Here is a 22,772-nt window from a genome sequence, read left to right on the forward strand (position 1 = left end):
TTAATACGTGGAAGTGACTGTTCCCCTCCTTAATTTAATACCTCCGAGGTGTGGGCTGGGAAGATAGGGAAGCTCTTCCTACTTAACAAAGAGAAAATGAATATTTAAAACATATATGTTAGATGTGGGATGATGAAAAACCTGTGGAAATGAGCAGTGGTGATGGTTACACAATGATGTGAATGTACTAATGCCACCGAACTGTACACTTAAATATAGTTAAAATGGTAAATTTTATGTTTACGTATATTTTACCACAATCAATCAATCAATACCTCACCAGGATAATTTTAAAGAAATTGCTGACTTAGATTTTTCTTAAAACCCCTACTCCTTCTACACAAGGTAAAAGTGAAAAAAAATTAGTTTATTAGAAAGAACAGTTCTGCTAGCATCTATGCTATGAAGAATTTATTCACTAGGATGTGCATTCTTTCTCTACACTCAGGCAGTTTCTGACTTACTGCTGATTCATAACATTGGGATTATGTTTTCTTCATTATTTTTGATTGGTTTAAGATGTATCTGACATACTAATCTCAACACACACAATTGATCATTTTAAATGCATATGAGGTATGGGGATATATGTATATGTATAGCTGATTCACTTTGTTATAAAGCAGAAACTAACACACCATTGTAAAGCAATTATATTCCAATAAAGATGTTAAAAAAAAAAAAGAAAAAAGAATAAATAAATGCATATTAGGGAATTCCCTGGCGGTCCAGTTGTTAGTACTCCGCGCTTCCACTGCAGGGGGCACAGGTTCGATCCCTGGTTGGGGAACTAAGATCTCACATGCTATGCGGCGCAGCCAAAGGCAAACAAACAAACAAATTAATTAATTAAATGCATGTGAGGCGGCGCGGCGGAGAGGCCCGGAGAGCCGGAGCAGGCTTCCATGCCCCCACCCGCCCGCTACAGATGCGCGGCAGGGCAGGGGGCGGGGCTAGGGGCGGGGCCGATCGATCTTCTCCGGCTCCGACGTCCTCAGCCTGCCGGGTTAGCCCCGGTCGGCTAGGGTGCGGCCGCGGGAACAGCGCTTGCGGATGATGTGGGGCAGGGGTCGCCTGGCGGGTGCTGGGGGTGACGGGGCGGCCGTGACCGTGGCCTTCACCAACGCTCGCGACTGCTTCCTCCATTTGCCGCGGCGCCTCGTGGCCCAGCTGCATCTGCTGCAGGTAACGCGCCTGCCCCGGACGAGCTTCCCGGCCCCGAGTCGGGGCACCTGGTGGGCAGTCTGCGGTCGGCCGGGCCCCAGGTCTATTAGGGGCGCAGCGGCCGCTCAGGCCTCTCCCGGCGGCGGGACGCGGGCTGCTTTCCCCGGGCCGCCGACCGGTTCAGAGGCCAGACTGTGGGCCGGTCTGGGCGGTCTTTGCAACCACACCACGTCTAGTGCAGCCCCGGGCCTTTGAGTTAACTTGCCGCATTCCAGGTCTTTTACTCGGTGAAACTGGGCTTTCAGACATCCTGATATTCTGCCACTGCGTTCAACTATTTCTCACTCCAGGTTGGAAAAGCTTTTGAGAAGTCGGGTTTGTTTGTCTTTTTGGGTTTTGTTTTGTTTCATTTTTAAAGAGTGTTTTTCCTACCAATGATCTCCAGGTGCCTGCACGGCTGTGGCCTGGGCCTCCAGAAGGAGAGGCAGACTTGGTTTGTGGAGCCCCTGTAGGTTAACAGAGACTGAGCCCTGTGTCCCACCAGCGGGATAGGTTAATAAGATGAAGGTTCTTCCAGCGTCTCCGTTGCTCGGACCACCTCTGAGGTGTGCTGGGAATGTGCAGTGGGATTATGCATACTTGGACGTATGTAGTTAGGATTACTTGAACCTCTGCTTTCAGTTGCCGTCTGAACATTGTGATTGTGGTAGTTCATAGCTCTAACCACATCCCTACTTTCATTATTTTAAAATAGAGGCACCTGGTCTACGAGTTTGAGTGTGCTTCTGGGGGCAAAAGGATAGAATATTCGAAATCTTTGAAAATCCTGGATGCCTAGTACCCCACTACTGGCTAATCCTTGCAGGAAATATTGAAGAGTTTGCAATAATTTCAAATGTCCCACCTTTCCATTTTTTTTTTTTTTAAAGGATATCTTTTTTTTTTTTAATTTTTTTATTATTATTATTATTTATTTTATTTTATTTATTTATGGCTGTGTTGGGTCTTCATTTCTGTGCGAGGGCTTTCTCTAGTTGTGGCAAGCGGGGACCACTCTTCATCGCCGTGCGCGGGTCCCTCACTATCGCGGCCTCTCGTTGCGGAGCACAGGCTCCAGACACACAGGCTCAGCAATTGTGGCTCACGGGCCCAGTTGCTCCGTGGCATGTGGGATCTTCCCAGACCAGGGCTCGAACCCGTGTCCCCTGCATTGGCAGGCAGATTCTCAACCACTGCGCCACCAGGGAAGCCCCACCTTTCCATTTTAGTAACTACTTTTCTAGATTATATTTGCCCCGTCTTTCAAAGCATGTTAATTTCAACAGATCCTGCCATTATTTCTTTTACCATAAAGTAGGTAGTCTCTTGGCCCTGATGAGCTCCCTTCATGGCAGGAGATGAGTTAGTTATGTCACCAAATCCCAGGTAGATCCTGCCTGCCCTGTGCTCAGTCAGCTTTGATGGAAATTGTCCACAGTGCCTTCAAATCTCCACCTAATGAGTTTATAGGAAACACTCCCCACCTAATGAGTTTATAGGATTGCTTCCTTACAGTAGCTCTAAAATGTGGATGCTGTGTTACATTCATCACTATTTAGGAATTTAGTGGTCTTGATCTATTTAAAAAATTTTTGGCCTTCAATAAGTATTCATAAGAATTAATTCATAGATATATTTTTGAAACTTAAATCTCTTTAGCCTTGGAACAAACTGTTGTTTCTGTCCAGCCTATATCAGCAGAATAGGCCAACTTTTCTCCCCAATTAGAAAAGTAATACATGTTTTATAGGAAATTTGGAAAGCATGGAAAATTATAAACAAGAAAATAAAGTTACCCATAATCCCCAAACCTAAAGATAACTAATGTTAACAGTTTGAATCAAATCTTCTAGTTTTGTTTCTAAGCTCTATTTTTAACAGAAATGGAGTCCTACACACACCCTTATATGTAGTTTTGTATCCTGATATTTTCCCTTAGTGTTACTATAAGTGTTTTATTTTGTTAAAAGGTAATTGTCATTTTTAGTGGCTAATTAGTATTCTGTCATAAGTTTGCCGTTATTTAATTGTTCACTGTGATGGAACGTTTATATTGTATTCAATTTTTAGACATTAAAAGTGATACTGTAATTATATTTTAATAAAAGTTAAAAATAACATATCTTTGTTGTATAATATATAATAAAACATTGTTTTATTTTCTGGTTATTTAGGATAGGCTCCCAGAATTATTGAGTTAGAGGGCATAGATAATTGTTAAAGTAGAAAGTCATGAGTTGGGAGTTAATAGGTTGAATTACTTTACTTCAGCTGAAGCATTGAATACGTAATACAGATAATACTGTAATGGGTAAAGAGTCAGAATGATGATTTTCTGGCCTGTGTCAGATTTTCCTTTTTTTCTTTCAGTTTTGAGATATAATTGGCATACAGCCCTGTGTAAGTTTAAGGTGTACAGCATAATGATTTGACTTACATGCATCATGAAATGATGACCATAGTTGGTTTAGTGATATCCATCATCTCATATAGATAAAAAATTATAGAAGTAGAAAAAAACGTTTTCCTTGTGATGAGAACTCAGTGTTTACTCTCAACAAGTTTCATATATATTAATGCAACAGTGTTCATTGTATTTATCATGTTGCAAAAGGCTTTAAAAATACGGATGTTCTGGTTCTTCCTCAGTCCTACTGAATCAGAATCTTGGGGAGTGGGCTTCAGGCATCTGTAGTTTTAGAAATAACTTAAGGCTACTTGGATGCACAAAAAGTTGGGACCCGCTGTTCTAGAATCATAGAATGTTGATGGTGAAAGAGACCTTAGGTATCTAGGTCATTTCTGTACTTTCATGCATGAGCAAACTGGCCAGTCCATTTCCCTGCAGTTAATTTGCCCTCGTCTGTAACTCACCTGCATCATCCACCCTCGCCTCCTCGCTGTTTCTTCCATAACCCAGCTCCTTCCCACTTCTGTACTCTTACTCAAGCTATTCTTCTTCCTAAAGCATTTTTCCTCATTCCATGCTTTTAAAAACAGCATAATTGTACCTCCTCCACATAGTTTCAGATTCTCTGTTGCCCACATTTGTCTCCTTTTCAAAACTTCACTGCAGTGTTTATGTGACACAGCTCACTTGTTATATTCTGTTCTGTGTTTTAAGTATTGTCTTCTTTTGTTTATCCAAGTCCTGTTTCAGGACTGGGTACCCAGAGGATGCTTTAACTCAGGATTTCTTAACCTTGGCACTACTGACATTTTAGGCTGGGAAATTTCCTGTTGTGGGGGACTGTCCTGGGTATTGTAGGATATTTAGCTGCATCTTTGGCCTCTACCCACTAGATGCCAGCAACACCCCTCCTCCTGGTTGTGACCAAAAATATCTGGAGACATTGCCAAATGTCTCCTGGGGGAGAAAATCACCCTCAGTTGAGAATTACTACTGTAGCTTAGTTACTTTGTCTGCGTTACTGAAACAGGGGAGAGGATTCATATCCACACGGAGAGCAACCAAATGAACCTAAATCACCCTCCAGAAATAGCCATTTTGTCATTTCCTTTGTGTTACCCAGGCCTCGGACCTGGCGGATCCTAAGGCACTGCAACCTATGGTTTCACCCAGCAATTTCCTTCAAGTGATATGGATACCATGGGTTTGGGCAAAAGCAGGTCAGTCATTTGTTGATTAGATTGAACTCCTGGAAAAGGGGCTCCCTTCTCTCTAGGCTGTCCTTTTCTTCTCTCTACCTGAGGGCCCAGGGGCTCTGTGGTCCAAGTGAATGATTTTTGATCTAAAAATGAACTCAGAACATTAGTCTGCAAAGTTTACTGAATCCAACTGAACATATATTATGACTTTATGGGGCTGATTACTACCTTTTGACCAAATGAATAATTGAAGTATTTTTCATATTTAATGAAGTTGATTTTTCCCTTTTCCAGGGAGTTGGTGGGTTCTCCTTTTTGATATTTCAGGGCATATTTCATATTTCCTTATTTAACATCTGTGGTTTTAAAAGTTTCTTCATATGAAATAGGGGAATTGATCTGCATTATATGTCAATGACTGATGAAACCCCGTAGAAAGTTTTTGGGGGATTGGTTACCTTGACTCTTATAATCTCAGCTCACATAGTTACAGCTGACCTAGTAACTTTGGACTTTTGACTCCAAATCTGAGTCTCTCTCTACTGTGTCACATTGTTCTCAGTGGAAAGATTTTGTCAGCCAGAGTGGTTGAACTGTCCTGTAAAGAATTGTAAGAAGGACTTCCCTGGTGGCGCAGTGGTTAAGAATCCGCCTGCCGATGCAGGGACACAGGTTCGAGCCCTGGTCCGGGAAGATCCCACATGCCACGGAGCAACTAAGCCCGTGCGCCACTACTACTGAGCCTGCACTCTAGAGCCCATGAGCCACAACTACTGAAGCCTGCATGCCACAGCTACTGAATCCCGTGCGCCTAGAGCCTGTGCTCCGCAACAAGAGAAGCCACTGCAATGAGAAGCCCGTGCACCACAATGAAGAGTAGCCCCCGCTCACCACAACTAGAGAAAGCCCTCGCGCAGCAACAAAGACCCAATGCAGCCAAAAATAAATAAATTTAAAAGTATATAAATTTATTTAAAAAAAAAGGATTAGCCAGAAATAGACTAACATGGTTGATATTCACATGGGAATATCAGTAATTCCTTTTTTCCCTTCCAGGTTTATATATTTCCCAAGGTTTCTTTAATAGGTTTGTAATTTTTAAATCATAGAAAACATTTTTTAATCCTTAAGCACAGACATACATATTTTATATAATTGCTCTTAAGAAGAATAAATTTTATATTTTGCTTTCTTTTACTTATGTTTCCATAGTTCAAGACTTTTAAAAATTATTATTTAAGAAGCTGCGTAATATAAAACTTTTGGAATGTACATAAGAAGCTATTAACAGTAATTACCTCTGGGAACAGGGACCAGCCCTCACATTTTATGCTTTTATACTTTTTGTACTTTTACCATGTATTACTCTTCTAATAAATAAATACTATTACATTTTTATTGATTAAAAAAAAATGCATGTGAGATGGAAAAGCATCATAAATAAAAGTCTGCAAAGTGGACTAATTTTGTCAAACATTTGACCTCTGATGAACAAGCCAAATTGTAACAGGGAAAGTAAAATGTTAATAGTATGTTGTCAGCCAAAACAAAATCAATGGAAGTAACACTTCAAAATTTTCATACTTCCCATGTCCCCACGGCTGACACCCTGAGTTTATTTCCACAGTCAGAGCCTAAATTATAAATAGCTGTTATTTTATAAATAAAAGAAGACAAGATGATTTTTAACATCATGAAGCTGTAACTAGAATTGGAAGGGAAAAGTGCTGTGTGGGTCATTTTCTTCGCAGGGCGACATTCTGAGGTTGAGTGGGAGAGGTGAGGGGATATAAAAGGAATGTTAATTTGCAACACAATCTCAACTGACATTCTAGAGTGTGTATTTAATCACTACTCCATAAAAACCAGACAGAGAATGAGCCGGGAGAAGTGAGAGAAAATGTCTGTCATAACCGGACTCTGGGCAGGCCCAGTCACTGTCAGTGGTAGAGAAGGGACAGAGAGGTCATCGGGCTGTAGGTGTGGGCTTGTCTTCCTAGCTTTGTCTCCGGGTGACCTTGGGCACCAGTCTGGGCTTCAGCTTCTCATGCCATAGCATATGAAGACTCTCCCTGCCTCTTGGAGAATCAGAGGCACTTGACTTCATTGCAATTTACTACCATTTTTCCTGCAACTCCTGAGCACCGATGATGTGCCCGGAAAAATGCTCATTAGCTGGTGGCCGCGGGGCGGCGGCAGGATATAAAGAAGGGGGAGCAATGAGAAGGGTAAGTCCAGTCCTTGCCCTAAAGTCTTTTTTTTTTAACTTTTTTTCTTTTCTTTTCTTTCTTTCTTTCTTTTATTTATTTATTTTTGGCTGCATTGGGTCTTCATTGCTGCGTGTGGGCTTTCTCTAGTTGCGGCGAGTGGGGGCTACTCTTCGTTGAGGTGCGCGGGCTTCTCATTGCCATGGCTTCTCTTGTTGCGGAGCGTGGGCTCTAGGCACACCTGCTTCAGTAGTTGTGGCGCACGGGCTTAGCTGCTCCGCAGCATGTGGGATCTTCCCGGACCAGGGCTCGAACCCGTGTCCCCTGCATTGGCAGGTGGATTCTTAACCACTGCACGACCAGGGAAGCCCACCCTAAGGTCTTTTAAAGAACTTTAAAAGATGCAAAACCTTTGGGATTCCAAAGATGCCATCAAGGTATTATGACAACCTGTTAATTCCTAATGATTATTTATTTGTGTGTTACTAGTGAGGAAAATAATAATCAGCCATGTGGCCATCCTTGATTCTTCATCCAAATAGTTCAGGATTTTCCCGGAGCTGTGAGGCTTCTTGGATGCTCACCAGACCAGGGACATCTATGCTCCACAGAAGAGAGCAGTCGTGGCCAGTTCGGGGGCCCCTCGCCCCAAAAGGCAGGAGGACCTTAGAGATCAGAGGCCAAGACCAGGGCCTGGACTCTCTCCCTGCTCTGCTCAAGTGCAGCAGCTCCGGGGAGACTGAGCGTGGGGGGCCAGAGGTGTCATCCGGGCTCCCCAAAGGGCAGACTGCTTAGCTGACCCCAGTTTCTCCCCTCCAGTCTTAGGAAGCGAGCCTCACAATACCAGAGCAATGCCACTGGACAACAGAGGCTTTGTGAAAGAGAGCCATGAGCCCCTGGGCCCTGCTGCCACTCCTGAGGCCGGGACAGCAAAGGCCAAAGAGACAGGGGACAGTGATGGTTCCTTTAATCCCAGTAAGCTAGACTTCCCAGAACCTGCAGGAGACAATTTGACAAGGAACAGTCTCAGATCTCCCCCTGGCTGCCCTGGGTTCAGGGAAAGGGGCAGAATGATTCTTTCTCCAGGAGAAAAACCTTGGCTCCCTTAAAGTGAAATAATGGTTATAAAGTATCAGGCACAGCAAATATCAATATATGGTCATTCCCTCTTCCCCAAAATAATTGATTAGACTAAACTCAGTTGAACCAATTGTCTTTGGAAGTAACCCACAGGGCTGCCAGAACATTCTCCAATCTAACATCCTCAAACTGTGACTGGTGTTTGCATTTGGGTAGAGACGTATTCATTCAGCCTGTACTGAGTGGCTCATGGTGCCAGGCCAAGAGCTAAAAGTCCTGACCCTGAGTTCAAGAAACCTGCAGTCCGGTGGGAGAGACAGAACAGCAGCACAATTCTTGTGCAGTGCCCTGAAGAGGGCAGCGCAGGTGCCATGGGAGCACTGAGCTGTGGCTGGCTGCAGCCTTTCTTAGCTGTGTGATCTGAGGCAAGCTGCGGAAACTCCCTGAGGCTCAGTGTTCTTATCTATAAAGTGAAGCTAAAAAGACCCATTTCACAAGGTTGTTAGAGGATTAAGTGAGTAAATATGATCAGATGTCTAACCTAGTATCTGGCCCAGAGTGGGAGCTTACCAACTGTTCCAAAGACTCTACCCTGGGGAAGAAGGGTTAACAGGGACCTGAGTCTCTGCCCAGCAGCGTGGGCCTGGTCAGCCAGCTCAGGAGAAGGAAGCCCTCCCTCCCTGGCTAGTGTCTGTTATGTCCACCTCCCTTTGAAGGGACTGAGGAAGGAGTCAATGGCAGTAGGAAGCTCCTAGTGTAGACCTTAAGAAGATGGGATAGTGCAGAGGGCTCTAATTCTGCCAAGGCTGTATTCAAGCCCTGCTCAGCCCCACACACTCCAGTCCTCGGTCTCCTCGTGTGTAAAATTTAGCTAACAATAGCCACTTCATTGGCTTATGTTAAAAAATAACACGTGGGGCTTCCCTGGTGGCGCAGTGGTTAAGAATCCGCCTGCCAGTGCAGGGGACACGGGTTCAAGCCCTGGTCCGGGAAGATCCCACATGCCGTGGAGCAACTAAGCCCGTGCGCCACAACTACTGAGCCCGTGAGCCGCAACTACTGAAGCCCGTGTGCCTAGAGCCCGTGCTCCGCAACGAGAGAAGCCACTGCAGTGAGAAGCCCACACACCGCAACGAGGAGTAGCCCCCATTTGCCGCAACTAGAGAAAAGCCCGTGCGCAGCAACGAAGACCCAACACAGCCAAAAATAAATAAATTAATTAATTAATTAATTTTAAAAATAATAATAACACCTGTAAACTTACAGACACATGGAAGGTTCTCAATAAATGAGAGTGGTGGTGGGGAAGGTGGGGCTGTGGTGATGGTGATAATCATGGTGGGGATGGGGACACAGGAACAGTGATCATTTCTTCCCCTCATGCAGGTGCCACAGGAGGTAGCCCAAGACTGGTGTAAAGAGAAGGATATTCCCTATTTTGAAGTCAGTGCCAAGAATGACATCAATGTGGTACAAGCCTTCGAGATGCTGGCCAGTCGGGCTCTGTCAAGGGTGAGTGGCACCTGCCAGGGCTGCCCCCTAGGATGGGGGAACTCAGGAGCGTCCAGAAAAGTATATATCGGGAGGGACGTGGGTGGGACAGGATTGCTCATCATCTTAATTAATTAGTTGTTGAATGGGCTCAACGGTACTCCAATTCTGGAACCACAGAATGCCAGAGGCATAAAGCTTTCTTAGAATCCATCATCAGTGGTCCCTCAATCCGGCTAATTATCATTTGTGGAGTTTCTAAAAAATAACAGTTCTATACCTCACCCCTGGAGACTCTAATTTAGTAAGAGTTTGAGAAGTAATGCTCTAGTTCAGTCCCCACTGATGGGAGAGAAGCCCCAAGGTGCCAAGTATTGGTCCAAGTGGAATAATGAAGCCTGCGGGAGTTGCTGTCATCCTCCAATCAAAATGATGGATAGATGTAGACCACTTGGTGTAGTCTCTCAACAAGCATGTGTTGAGTATGTCACGTGTGTCAGGTCCCGTCCAGGGCTCCGGGGTCCCTTGCTCTCGTAAGGGAGACAGATCGGCCCAGGAGTGGCTGCAGGGCAGGCTCTGTATGGTGGGCAAGGACTGGTGATGGGGCCCCAGAGGAGGGACACACAGCCCACACTGCAGGGGAGAGAGAGAAGAGGAAGACCAGGGAAGGCCACCTGGAAGTATTAGCAGGGTTTTAATGCCATTCTGATATAGAGTTCAGAAACTCTGAAGAGTGTCCGTGAGAGATTGGCACGGGGAGGGGCTCAGCAAGTTTCATTATTCTGCCATATGCAATCAAGGTGGGCTTCTTAGAAATGGGGAGAAGGTCATCACGGCAGTGATTCTGAATTGAGGAAAGGAGCGAATGAGGATGGGCAATCGGAGGGCTCCCCTCTGTGGAAGGGCCTGCTGTCACAGGGTCTGCCTGGCCCTGCCCTGCGGGTTGTCCACAACGGAGAGGGACAGCAGCCACCCCTAGCAGCTGCCCAGGGAGAGGGCTCGAGCTTGCCATCCTTACACCCCATTGCCTTAATCTCAGAGTTTGCCCCCATGCGCTATTATTAATGCTTCCCCTCCTGGCCCCCAGCCCTCACTGTGTCATGTTAAAAGGAAGCAGAGGGGCGGCTCTCTCCAGCACATGGTCAAGAAGTGCTGCTCTATCACACAGTCAGTAACACAGACGTGCCTGCTCATGCCGTCCCCTGGAAGGTGAGGGATGCTGTTTGACCTCGTAGCGTGACGCGTGATCACTGAGCCTCCACGAACACAGTGCAGTGATTGCCAAGTGCTTAGTCGCAGGGAAGCTCCGTCAGCCCACAGCCAGCCAGTGTCTGTGCGTAGTTAGCCTCTGTCCTTTCTGGAGAAGGAGTGTCCTTCATTCTTGAAACTATGTCCTTCCTGCTGTGTCACTTTTATGACACAGTGATGTTAGTGGATGGTAGTTTGTCTGCTTGTTTTTTTTTCCATTGTCCTTACTTGGCAAAAGAATGGATTGGCGACCCCATGTCAGTCCCTCACAATGATGGGGGAAATTTACTGATGAGAAGTTTGGCGGTCACGGGTGTGATACCTGCAGTCAGACTGACCTGGGTTTGATCCCGCCCACATGCTTTCAAGTGGACCCCTGGGCAAGACATATGACTTTTCTGAGCCTCAATTTCCTCATAAGATGGAAATAATGCCATCCCATAAACATTCTTGAGTTGTCAGGCTAGGGCTGGAGATGTGGACCTCAGTGGCCCCACGGTCAGGTAAAGGAGTAAGGCATCCGAAATAGGAGGTCATGCAGAGAGAACAGACTTGTGGTTGCCAAGCGGGGGGAGGGGGGAGGGGGGGGAAGGACTGGGAGTTCGGGGTTAGCAGATGCAAACTAGTATGTATAGAATGGAGAAACACCAAGGTCTTATTGTCTGGCACAGGGAACTATATTCAATATCCTGTAATAGGCCATAATGGAAAAGACAAAAAATACAGATTTACAAAACAAAAAAGAAAACAAATAGACTGTCATGGAGTGAGGTAAGTGCCATGGGCCGGGGCGGGGAAGGGACATGGCCAAGGCATCGAGGTGGCTCAGAGGTGCTGGTGGCGAGGGTGGGCAAGGATGCCTGCCCAGAGAGGTGGCGTGTGAGTTGGAGGTTGAAAGGTCATATGCAGTTTGCATGGGGGACATGGTAGGCCGTTGAAGGCATGAGCAAGAGCCGCAGAAGGGCGGAGAGAAGGGCGTCGCAGAGGCCCAGGCGTGAGTCCACAGTGCTCATGTGAGGGACCACTGTGGGCTCCGTCTGTAAGAGGAAGAACCGTGGCATGGAGGGAAGTGGGGCCGCTGGGCCGAGGTGAGCGATGGGGCTCTCAAGGCCAACAGCACCAGACCATGAAGGCCTGGTGAGCCCCAACCAGACCTTGGACTTCATGCTGTAGGCCCATGACCTCTAGACCCGCTGCCAGACTCCCAGGGCACACAGGGGCCCAGTCGGGACCTGGAGGCCGGCAGGGCGCATCTTCCAGCAAGGTCTCTATTATTCAGAAATCTGGAAGAGAAACATGTCACCCTAAAATAAACATAATTACTAGAGCACAGAATGTAAATTCTCACATGGATTTTTAAGGTGAAACTGGAGTTTCCAAATCTATACAGTTTTCAGGGACATTTCCTACAAGTACCTCTCCCCTCCTTCCCAGGAAGGTCATGTGCTCATTCACACCAGCCCAGAGTATTTGGAGAGGAAGACGTGAGAGGTGCTGCTAGAATAAGGAGGGAGCCGCAGCCTGGGGTGGGAAGAGCTGGGCTCTGAAGCCGGGTGAGTCTGGCTTAAATCCTGGCTCTACCTCTTACTCACTGTGTCCCTGACAAGTCATACAGCCTCCCCTAAGCCATCACTTCCTTCCCTTTAAAGTACAAGTAATAGTATCTTCTTCATAGGGTTGTTGCCAGGGCTAAATAAAATAACATGGTAGCACAGAGAAGGCATTAAATAAAAGGTAGCTATTTTTAAATGAAAGCTATGGCTAAGGGCTTTCAGCAGGGAAGTTTCATGCTGCAGGGAGGATGGGCTTGATGTGTGGTTCAGAAGGTCCGGACATGAGAAGATGAAGATGGCAAGGACGGTATAGATTAAAGAGACTTTGGAGGGAGAACCATCAGGGGTTGATGATTATCAAATGTAGGAGAGAAGGAATCAGGAGCTGTTGAGATTGATACCGAGGTTTCTAGCTTGGCAAACGGAGGGATGATTGATTAGTGATGCTATAGACCAAGATAGAAAAGAGGGGAAAGCAAAAGCGTCCCAAGAGGAGGAGGCAATGGAGCACATGGCATTTGGGGTTCCTTGAGGTTCCTTGGAATGTCTGAGTTCTGCCGTGAGCTCTGGATGGAAACAGCAGCTTACAGGTAGACCACCAGAAGAGATACTCGGTTTACATTTTGAAAGGAGAGAAGGTAGTTAGTTACTTTAGTTTCCCAATCTGGCCACCTTCAAGGATTAGGGTATTTAGTTATTCCAAAATATGACTAAGAATGCCCTCATAATCAAAGAAGGGACACCCACCTGCTTTGGGGGATTTGGGATGACGGGATTTTGCTCTACCAAGTTGGCAATACCAACCCTGCTGGGGCTGGTCAGGCCCGGCATGAGCTGCAGCATGGAAGCCCAGTTCCTTTTGGATTAATTAGAGAAAGACAAACTTGCCATATCCGGGAGGGAAGCAGGCTGACAGGCAGGTAAGCTTAGTGAAATTATAGGACTTTTATGAAGTCGTCAGGATGTAGGATCTAAAGTCAGGGCTATGAGGTGACCAGGCTTGGAGAGACAGACTCCCACAGTCACATCCCCACTGAAATGATGCATTAGGATACTATGGTGTTACTTTACAGTTAGACATGCACATACTTGCTAAGACGACTGGGGTCTGGAGAAAAGAATTACACAGGAAATCTAATTATGGACTGCCAGTGACTTGGAAGGTTTGCAGGAAACCTGAGGAGCGAGATGATGCCATTATCGAGTGAAATGATGTCGTAAATGGGAAGAGCTCAGAGCTGACTTGGACCTGGGGAGGATGTGACTATTATTGGGTGAAGAGAGCTGGCATGAAGACCTCAGGCTTTGCCGGTGTAATGAACGAGGGCATTTCTCACACCTTCAAAGGCAGCACTGTTTGTTCCTCGGATAAAGTGCAAAGCAACTCAGAAAGCCCTCAGCTTAGACTCTCCCTCCCAAAGGCTGGCATCGAGGACAAGTCACGGGCTCTGTTCATGATCCCAGCTGGGCCTTCTGTGGATGTGAGGGTGAGGCATACCCAGGGGTGATGAATCAACAGGCCCTGCCCCCTGGGTCCAAAAGACCCAGCTAGGAAAGTTCCTGATCCCAGGCAAGGTCTCTTTGATGTTTATGGTGAGACGGGGACCAGGAAAGTACAAAAATCAGAGAATCTTTTCAAAAGCCTGTCTTTCTGGGAGAAGTGGATCAGTCAGCTTAAAACGGGACTTAAACAGTAATGCTCTGCTTCTCCTTGTCCCTCCCTGTGAGGCTCAGAAGGGTCAGGATTTTAACTACAACCAGCTCAGGGGAGTGAGCGGGCCCTGCAGATGGGGCCAACTGGAGGACTGGATGGTGTCCCGGGCGGTGCAGCCCCGAGCCCGCACAGCAGACCTGGGCAGTGCTGGGGGAAGGAGCCTCAGGCACCTCAGGGAAGGACTCTGCTCCTTCAGGGTGAAGGGCTGGGGAAGGCCTGTGGTGCGTGGGGCCAGGTCGCCAAACAGTGGGCTAGGATCCTCCCCAGCGCAGGGGAAGATGGAACTGGGGTGTGGAGACATCCCCAGAGGGCCAGGCTTTCATTGGGAGACACTGCCCCCCACTCCCCAACACTAATCTTTCCTAATGCAAATATATATATATATATATATATTTATATATATATATATATATATAACAAATAAAATTCTAATAGCGCCAAAGAATTTGCTGAGGGCTACTCAAGGCCCATCATCCAGGCTGACTAAGGGTAGCTGGTGCTCTGCTGGCCCGGACACCCTACCAGGCAGTGGGTGAGAAATGGGGGCTCTTCAAGAAGCAAACAGTGGGAAGAAGGGCTGGGTCCCAGGCCCGGTGCCCTGAGCTCTGTGCTGTCAGGCTAACCTACTGCTCACTGTCTGGTGGTGGCAGCGAGTGATGGGCCATCAGGGGACCTTCTCATGTGTCTTGGGGGGTGACCATCATGAGGGTGACACAGGCAGGTCTGACACAGCCTCCTGGGGTCCAGAGTCACCGGCACTAAGGGTTTGGTTGACATTCACCAGCTGGGCACCATGGCCGGAGCCCAGGAGCCATGGAGGAGAAAAAAATCAGTGCAGGCACAACCGCTCTTCTGGAAGTTGTCCCCTCAGAGGGGCACTTGAGACAGGCAGCCCCACAGGGGGCTCTGTCCAGCTCAGGTCTACACCAGCGTGTCCACTTACCCACTCACCCTCACACACACCACCAGCTGCCGGGAGAACATGAAGGCTGGGAGCTCGGAGACTGGGGGGAGCCTTGGCCAAGGAAAGTGATCCCTCGAAGAAGAGACCCTTCAGTGTGTAGAACCCATCTCCTTGAGGAAGGATGCCCTCCCCCGCCCTCACCCTTGAACCAAGCTGGGTGGGTCATAGGTGAGGAGTGGCCAGCGGGGTGGGGAGTGGCTTGCTAGATTGAGAAGGGGCTTTCTCTGGACATCATTGGGACAGGAGACTTTGGGAGGGTGGGCAAAGAAGCAAAAAGGCCCAGTAGAAACATCGAGTCTATTTTAGGGAGGGCTCCCTGGACATGGGAAGTTCAGAGAATGGTGGGAGGTTGAGAGGTGGGCATGGTGAGAGAAGGTTGGGGTGTGGGGACGTTTGCAGGGAGAGGTTTCCTGCAGAAATGAGGAGTGGGCCGTCATCATCTCTGCCTGAGGGCAAACGTCACCTCAGTTGTCCCCTCTGGAGAATGGCAATTTACGGGACCTGGCTGGAGGTCAGGAGACCTGGGCCTCTAATGCAGCCGCCCACCTGCTCTGGGCTCCTGGGAAGGAGCTGGAGGAGGAGGTGAGGAAGGAGGGGGCAGGGAAGACTTCCTCCCCTGGGCCTCAGTTTCCCAGCTGCACAAGGTGGGGGAACAGAAAGCCCGACCACCATTGGCCATTAAGAAATAGAGGGCAGGTGGGGCTCTGCCTGCCAGGATGCAAACGCTGACTGCTCTTTTCCTTCTCCAGTATCGAAGCGTCTTAGAGAATTACCTCACAGACTCCATCAAGCTCTCACCAGAAGGCCAGTCCAAGAGCAGCTGCTGCTGACCTTCCAGACTCCCGCTCTGCACACCCAGGGACAGAGCATGCGCAAGGCCTGGTCATCCTGGGCCCCCAACAGCCCCACTGCCCGCCGAAGCTCAGATGGCAGTCCAGGCTCTGCGGCCAGAGCCCTGAATCCCTCACATCTGCGCGGGACCCAGAACCAGAGGGCGGCCCTGCCTCAGGCTGAGTGTAGAGAGGCCAGGGCTGGGCCCTTGAGCCTGGATGAAACCCCGGATGCCACAGCCAAACCCCAGAGGAGTCACGATTCCCTCGTGGACTCCAGCTTTCTTGCCACACGCCCTTCCCAGCCACACCCCTGCTCCAGAACGCACATCTCTGCAGACAGGCCGCTCTCTCTGGAGTCCTGTTATATTCTCCTACGGATTGGCCTTCCTCAGCCCAACCACCACACCCCCCCAAGAGCCACAGCACAGCTTTGGACAAGGGTACAGCTCAGGCTCCCTCGTAACCGGGGCCAGGGAGTGAGGGTCTACCTCAACCCCTGGCAGCAGCTGTTCAGACCGGGGACACTCCCGTTTGTCCCCTCCAGAATGCAGGACTGAGGGAGCGCAGGAGAAACCCACCGGGGACTGGTGCATTTCTCCCTGCTGGTGCTCAGGCAACTCCCATAACTCTCTTTGAGCTTCAGCTTATTCATCTGTCAAATGGGAGTCACATGTGCCCTGCCCACATCAGCGTGGTTTTGAGGACCAGAACCTCTGCTTGAATCTCAGTTGCTCTTGTTGAGATACATTTACTATTCTTTCAACAAGTATTTTTGAGTATCTACTATGTACAATGCATTGAGGTCCAGTGACAAATGTAACCAACCTTGCTCTCCTGGATCCGACATTCTGGCGAGGGAGAGAGGCAGGAAACACAGAATTTAAACAGGTATTTTCAAATAGCAGGTAAGTGCTTGAACAAAGTGAAACAAGGTAATGGGATAGAGAGGGACAGTTGGGTGCTGTTTCAGACGAAGTAGTCCATGAAGGCTTCCCTGGGGAGGTGACATTGGCTCAAAGGCTAGAGAATGAGAAAGGGGCTGCCACCTGAACTTGACAAAGAACATTCTGAGGAGAGGTTGCATCAAGGACAAAGGCCCCAGATCGAGGACAAACTTGTGTTCCAGGAACAGTGAAAAGATTAATTTATCTGAGGACTCAAGATTTTGGATCATCTTTACTGTCATTATTCTGAATTATTTTTCAGGTAAGCTGCCTATTTCCTCTTCATTTATTAGGTCTGGTGGGTTTTTACCTTGCTCCTTCATCTGCTGTGTATTTCTTTGTCTTCTCATTTTGCTTAAGTTACTGTGTTTGGGGTCTCCTTTTTGCAGGCTGCAGGTTCGTAGTTCCTGTTGTTTTTGGTGTCTGGCCCCAGTGGCTAAAGTTGGTTCAGTGGGTTGTGTAGGCTTCCTGGTGGAGGGGACTAGTGCTTGTGTTCTGGTGGATGAGGCTGAATCTTGTCTTTCTGGTGGGCAGGTCCACATCTGGTGGTGTGTTTTGGGGTGTCTGTGACCTTATTATGATTTTAGGCAGCCTCTCTGCTAATGGGTGGGGTTGTGTTCCTGTCTTGCTAGTTGTTTGGCATAGGGTGTGCTGCACTGTAGCTTGCTGGTCGTTGAGTGGAGTTGGGTCTTGACGTTGAGATGGAGATCTCTGGGAGATTTTTGCCGTTTGATATTACATGGAGCTGGGAGGTCTCTGGTGGACCAATGTCCTGAACTTGGCTCTCCCACCTCAGAGGCACAGCCCTGACACCTGGTTGGAGCACCAGGAGCCTGTCGTCCACACAGCTCAGAATAAAAGGGGGAAAAAAAGAAAGAAGGAAAGAAAAAGATAAAATAAAATAATTAAAATTAGAAACAAAAATAAGTAAAAAAAAATTTTTAAGTAATTAAAAAAAAAGAAAGAAAGAAATAAGAGAACAACCAAACCAAAAAACAATCCACCAATGATAACAAGTGCTGAAAACTATACTAAAAAAAAACAAAAAACAAAAAAAAAAAAAACCAAACAGACAGAACCCCTAGGACAAATGGTAAAAGCAAAGCTATACAGACAAAATCACACACAGAAGCATACACATACACACTCACAAAAAGAGAAGACGGTAAAAAAATATATATATATCGTTGCTCCCAAAGTCCACCTCCTCAATTTGGGATGATTTGTTGTCTATTCAGGTATTCCACAGATGCAGGTACATCAAGTTGTTTGTGGAACTTTAATCCGCTGCTCCTGAGGCTGCTGGGAGAGATTTCCCTTTCTCTTCTTTGTTTGCACAGCTCCCGGGGTTCAGCTTTGGATTTGGACCCACCTCTGCATGTAGGTGGCCTGAGGGCATCTGTTCTTCGCTCACACAGGACGGGGTTAAAGGAGCAGCTGCTTCGGGGGCTCTGGCTCACTCAGGCGGGGGGAGGAGGGAATGTTGCTGGATTCTTTAGACTTTTTCCAAGGACTTTGCCTGTTACTGGGAAGGTGACAGCAATCACAGTGGACGGGGCTGTGAACGGGATGGGCAGGAGAGGCCGTCCCCTCACCTTCCCTGTTTTTTCTTGCTGTGGCCAATGTGATGCACAGCTGAGTTAGTGCTGGAGCTACAGGTCTTATTCTTGGATCAGGGAGAAGGCTCATCCTGTTGAGGATTATCTATAAGGAGACTGATTGGATGACCAGACCCTTCTGGTATCTTTTGTAGGGGGCAGAGTCAGGCCTGAATCAGCCCTGACTTCTGCTGTAGACAGGGCCGAGCCCCCCACTGCACCTATAACCTTGGCCCCCCTCTGCCCGTAGGTTTCACCCTCAACAACCAGGTACAGCAGACCATCACCATGCAGTATGCATGCAGCAAACTTGGCATCGACTTTGACAGCTTCCTTGCTTGTATGATCCGCCTGGAGACCCTCTTCAGTGAGTCACTCTCTCCTTTAACCCTATCTCATTTCTCCTGAGGTGCGGAGAGGGGCAGGGGGCAGGGCCAGCAAGCGGAACCAGACAGGCTTCAGAAATTGTGGTATCCTTGGGGGAGGGGAAGCAGAAACTAAAGAGGCTGAGGAAGCCCAAGCTGGCCACGCCTAAGGTGCTGCCTCCTCTGGGAGATTTAAAAAGATTGTTGTGCACCTACTACATGCAGTCACTGGGCCAAATGAATGAGTCCCAGCAACGGTCCTTAAATGGCTTTTAACATCTATGCCTCCATGGGGATCATATTGAGAGCGTGTGTCACCTCCCAGGGAGGGAAGAGGGGTCCCCTTCTGGAAACCTATAGATGGTCTAGTGCCCCCTTGGGCTCATGCTAAGGTATCATATTAAGGGAGGGAGTTTTCCTTCCAGTGAGGGCTGGGAAGTGTAAATTCTAACGGGGAAAGCTCAGTGACTGGATTACCCACAAATGGGGCAACCACCTCTGTTCCACGACCCCATCCCCTACCTCTGTTGAAAGAATTGCAAGTTTCTACAGCTTCTGAGGGGGGAGATGGCAAAAGGACCTTCTCTGCTCACATCTGGAAGTTTGTCTAATTCGGCAGGGGGACATCTGCTGTCTAAAACCCTCACCCTGGGCTCTGGATCCAGATCTAGCTTTTCGGGGTACCTGAAGCTGAGTGGGAGCTGGGAAGGGTGCAGGGGCCAGGGGAAGGTACCAGGTGGGGTGTACAGAGACGGCTCCCTGGCTGTTCCAAAGTCCAGGAACATCCCCATCTGATTTCATTCCTTCTCTGGCATTCTAGAACTGTTCAGCCTTCTGGACAAGGACCAGAATGGCATTGTCCGGCTCTCTCTGGCAGAGGTAAATGGTTTTGATAAACTGCTTGCTGATGGTACTTGAACATTCTTGGATGGTATTGATGCCGAGCGCTGTTAATTCACACTGACTTGTCTTATTTCCACGCGGATACAACGCATGTTCTATGGCAGGCGTTGCCAGGAGGAGTGTGATTGTCATCAATCTTTCAAATATTTTTATTTATAATTATTATTATTGTTGTTGTTTTAAAGGTAAAGCGACAGTTACATTTCAAATCATTTCAAGGATGCAAGCTCTTATTAATTTGGATGGAATTGTGGGTGGTAGGTACAATTTAAAGTGCCTAACTTTTAGGACCAGGCATCTTTGATTGACGTATAGAAGGATATCAGAAACAAAGAATTAAATTGCAACAAGGTAGAGTGCAGATGCAAAATAAATGGGTGTAAATCACTGTGTACAAAGCCCATAATGTCTTACGCTGACAACGTCGTGCCCTTCCCCTGTGGAGGGCTGCAGCCTATGCAGCAGGGCCTTTATTGACCTGTGGGGATGCAGGTGTGGGCATGTCCTGAGGGGCCAGGCCAGGAGGCATTGCCCTTGACCTGCTTCTCAGGCAGAGGAACTAGAGCATCAGGTTATTCCTGGCCCTGCCTAACTGTCTGGGTACAACCACTTCTTTTCTTCTCTAGAATGGGAATGTCATTGACCCCTTTCAGTGATCTAGGGAAGACCTTCCTGGAAGCATGTCTGTGGATGTCTACAAACACCCGCTCAATAGTGTTGAACCTGAAACTTTTGGAAGTCCCTTTGGGGCTAAGCTTTTCCTAAGTCACTTTTCCATGGGGCTCTGGCTCAGAGGGTAGTGACCTAGTTAAGGCCTTCCTTGCTTCCTCCTGCTGAGCAAGGCACTTACTGGAGGACACAGCTAGAGCAAGTCATACCACGTGAGGCAGGAGAGTGCCTCTGGCGCAGTCACACCAGCTCCTGAGGACCCCTGAGCTCACCCCGATCTCCTTCTTTTGCAGTGGCTGTGCTGTGTGTTGGTCTGACCCAGGGTTCTGGACATCAGTGACGCTCCCTGCCAGCCTGCCTGCCTCTTTTCTCCCTTTCTTTACAGTTTTGTGAACATTTATCCTCAGGGGAGCATTCACTGGTTATTCACCTCTTCCTTGCCGTTTGTTGTTCCCTGAGATCCTGGCCTGTCCCACTGGAGCAGTCCCGGGAGCCCGAGATCTCTTTCAGCAGCATTTAAGCTGATCCCAGAGCACAATGGAGAGACAGAAATTAATTAAAGTTGTGGGCCAAAATGGTTTCTGCCTTCCTCTAGTGATATGTAATCTGGGGGGTGCCCTGGGGTGTTCCTGCTTTAGAAAAGATGTTCTTGAGCAATGATGCAGCCCAAAGCTGCTGAAAGATGGGAAATGTGGGTGAATTTCTTGGAGGAAAGGCCTGCTATAGATTAAACTGCCTCCGGGGACTGCCTTCAGGAAAGGAGCTGCTCCCGCCCTTCCGAGGAGGGCGCAGGGAGGGTCTGCTGGGGGGAGAGGCCTTTCTTCCTCACACGCAGACGGGAGAAATTGCTATACTGCAGGTCAGCATGGGCTAAAGGAAAGGAAAGGATAGGAAAATTCTTGCTGAGGGGAATTCTTACCTGACAAATAGCTTGAGGGGAAATGCAGTTCAGGTTAGTTTTGCTCATGGCGGAACACAGCGATCTTTGTTGTTGGTAAGAAAATAGGTGCCATAGCCTAGTGTCCTAATGGGTAGTTGGAGACAGAGCTGACTCTCATACGCAGATGTTGGAAATGAAGTGTACAGGAAGATGAGTGTCTTAGTCAGTTTGGGCTGTCTGAGCAAATACCAGAGACCAGGTGGCTTATAAAAAACAGACACATTTTCTCACAGTTCTGGAGGCTAGAAGTCCGAGATCAGAGCAGCATAGTTGGGTTCTGGAGATCTCTCTCAGACTATAGACTTCTCATTGTGTCCTCACAGGGTGGAGAGCAGAGGGGAAGCAAGCTCTCTCATGATTCTTGGAAGAACGCTAATCCCATTCATGAGGGGCCCACCCTCATGACCTTATCTAACCCTAATTAGCCCCCCAGGTCCCACCTCCTGATACTACCACGTTAGGGGGTGGGGTTTCAACGTATGAATTTGAAGGGGATACAACCATTCAGCCCATAGCTGTGACCTACTGGAGAGAAAACACACATTTATGCCTTGGCCTCTCTATTAGTCTGATTAAGGATTAATTTTTGACCTCCAGAAGTAGAGCTGGAATAATGTTCCTTATAGGAACATGATTTATAAGTATGGTATAACAGCCATCAGCTTTTTTTTTTTGAAGTATAGTTGATTTACAATATTGTGTTAGTTTCATGTGTAGAGCAAAGTGATTTAGTTATATATATATATTTTTTCAGATTATTTTCCATTATAGGTTATTACAAGATATTGAATATAGTTCCCTGTGCTAAACAGTAGGACCTTTTTGTTTATCCATTCTATATATAATAGTTTGCATCTGCTAACTTCAATCTCCCAATCCATTGCTCCCCCCTTCCTCCCCCTTGGCAACCTCAAGTCTGTTCTCTATGTCTGGGAGTCTGTATCTGCTTTGTAAATAGGTTCATTTGTGTCATATTTTAGACTCCAAATGTAAGTGATATCATATGGTATTTGTCTTTCTCTTTCTGACTTACTTCACTCAGTATGATAATCTCTGATTGTATCCATGTGGCTGCAAATGGCATTATTTTGTTCTTTTTATGGCTGAGCAGTATTCCATTGTGTATATATATATATATATAAACCACATCTTCTTTATCCATTCATCTGTTGGTGGACACTTAGTTTGTTTCCATGTCTTGGCTATTGTAAACAGTGCTGCTATGAACATTGGGGTGCATGGATCTTTTTGAATTAGTGTTTTCTTTTTTTTCCCTGGATATATATCCGGGAGTGGGGTTGCTGGATCATATGGTGGCTCTATTTTTAGTTTTTAAAGGATCTTTCATACTGTTTTCCATAGTGGCTGCACCAATTTACATTCCCAGTGTAAAAAGATTCCCTTTTCTCCACACCCTCTCTAGCATTTATTATTTGTAGACTTTTTGTTGA

General features: G+C 47.4%; 1 protein-coding gene across 8 annotated transcripts in view; it reads left to right on the forward strand.

Annotated features, from left to right (window-relative positions):
• The window catches only part of LOC103004928 (ras-related protein Rab-7b-like), a 35,412-nt gene extending 12,926 nt beyond the window's left edge, over positions 1-22,486 (forward strand). Inside the window, exons 5-10 of one of the 8 annotated variants that reach the window (XM_057539640.1) lie at positions 9,486-9,611; positions 12,273-12,391; positions 15,819-17,108; positions 18,695-18,811; positions 19,630-19,688; positions 20,675-22,486. In XM_057539640.1, the coding sequence (XP_057395623.1) occupies positions 9,486-9,611; positions 12,273-12,326 (180 nt within the window). In that variant the 3' untranslated portion in view covers positions 12,327-12,391; positions 15,819-17,108; positions 18,695-18,811; positions 19,630-19,688; positions 20,675-22,486. Of the gene's footprint in view, positions 1-4,736; positions 4,834-5,374; positions 8,961-9,485; positions 9,612-12,272; positions 12,392-15,818; positions 17,109-18,694; positions 18,812-19,629; positions 19,689-20,674 lie in introns of those variants that run through there. The other 7 variants (XM_057539641.1, XM_057539637.1, XM_057539639.1 and 4 more) reach the window with 7 other exon arrangements.
• Positions 22,487-22,772: the final 286 nt, after the last annotated feature.

This window comes from Balaenoptera acutorostrata, unplaced genomic scaffold (assembly GCF_949987535.1).
Source record: "Balaenoptera acutorostrata unplaced genomic scaffold, mBalAcu1.1 scaffold_711, whole genome shotgun sequence".
In the NCBI taxonomy this organism is placed as follows: Eukaryota; Metazoa; Chordata; class Mammalia; order Artiodactyla; family Balaenopteridae; genus Balaenoptera; species Balaenoptera acutorostrata.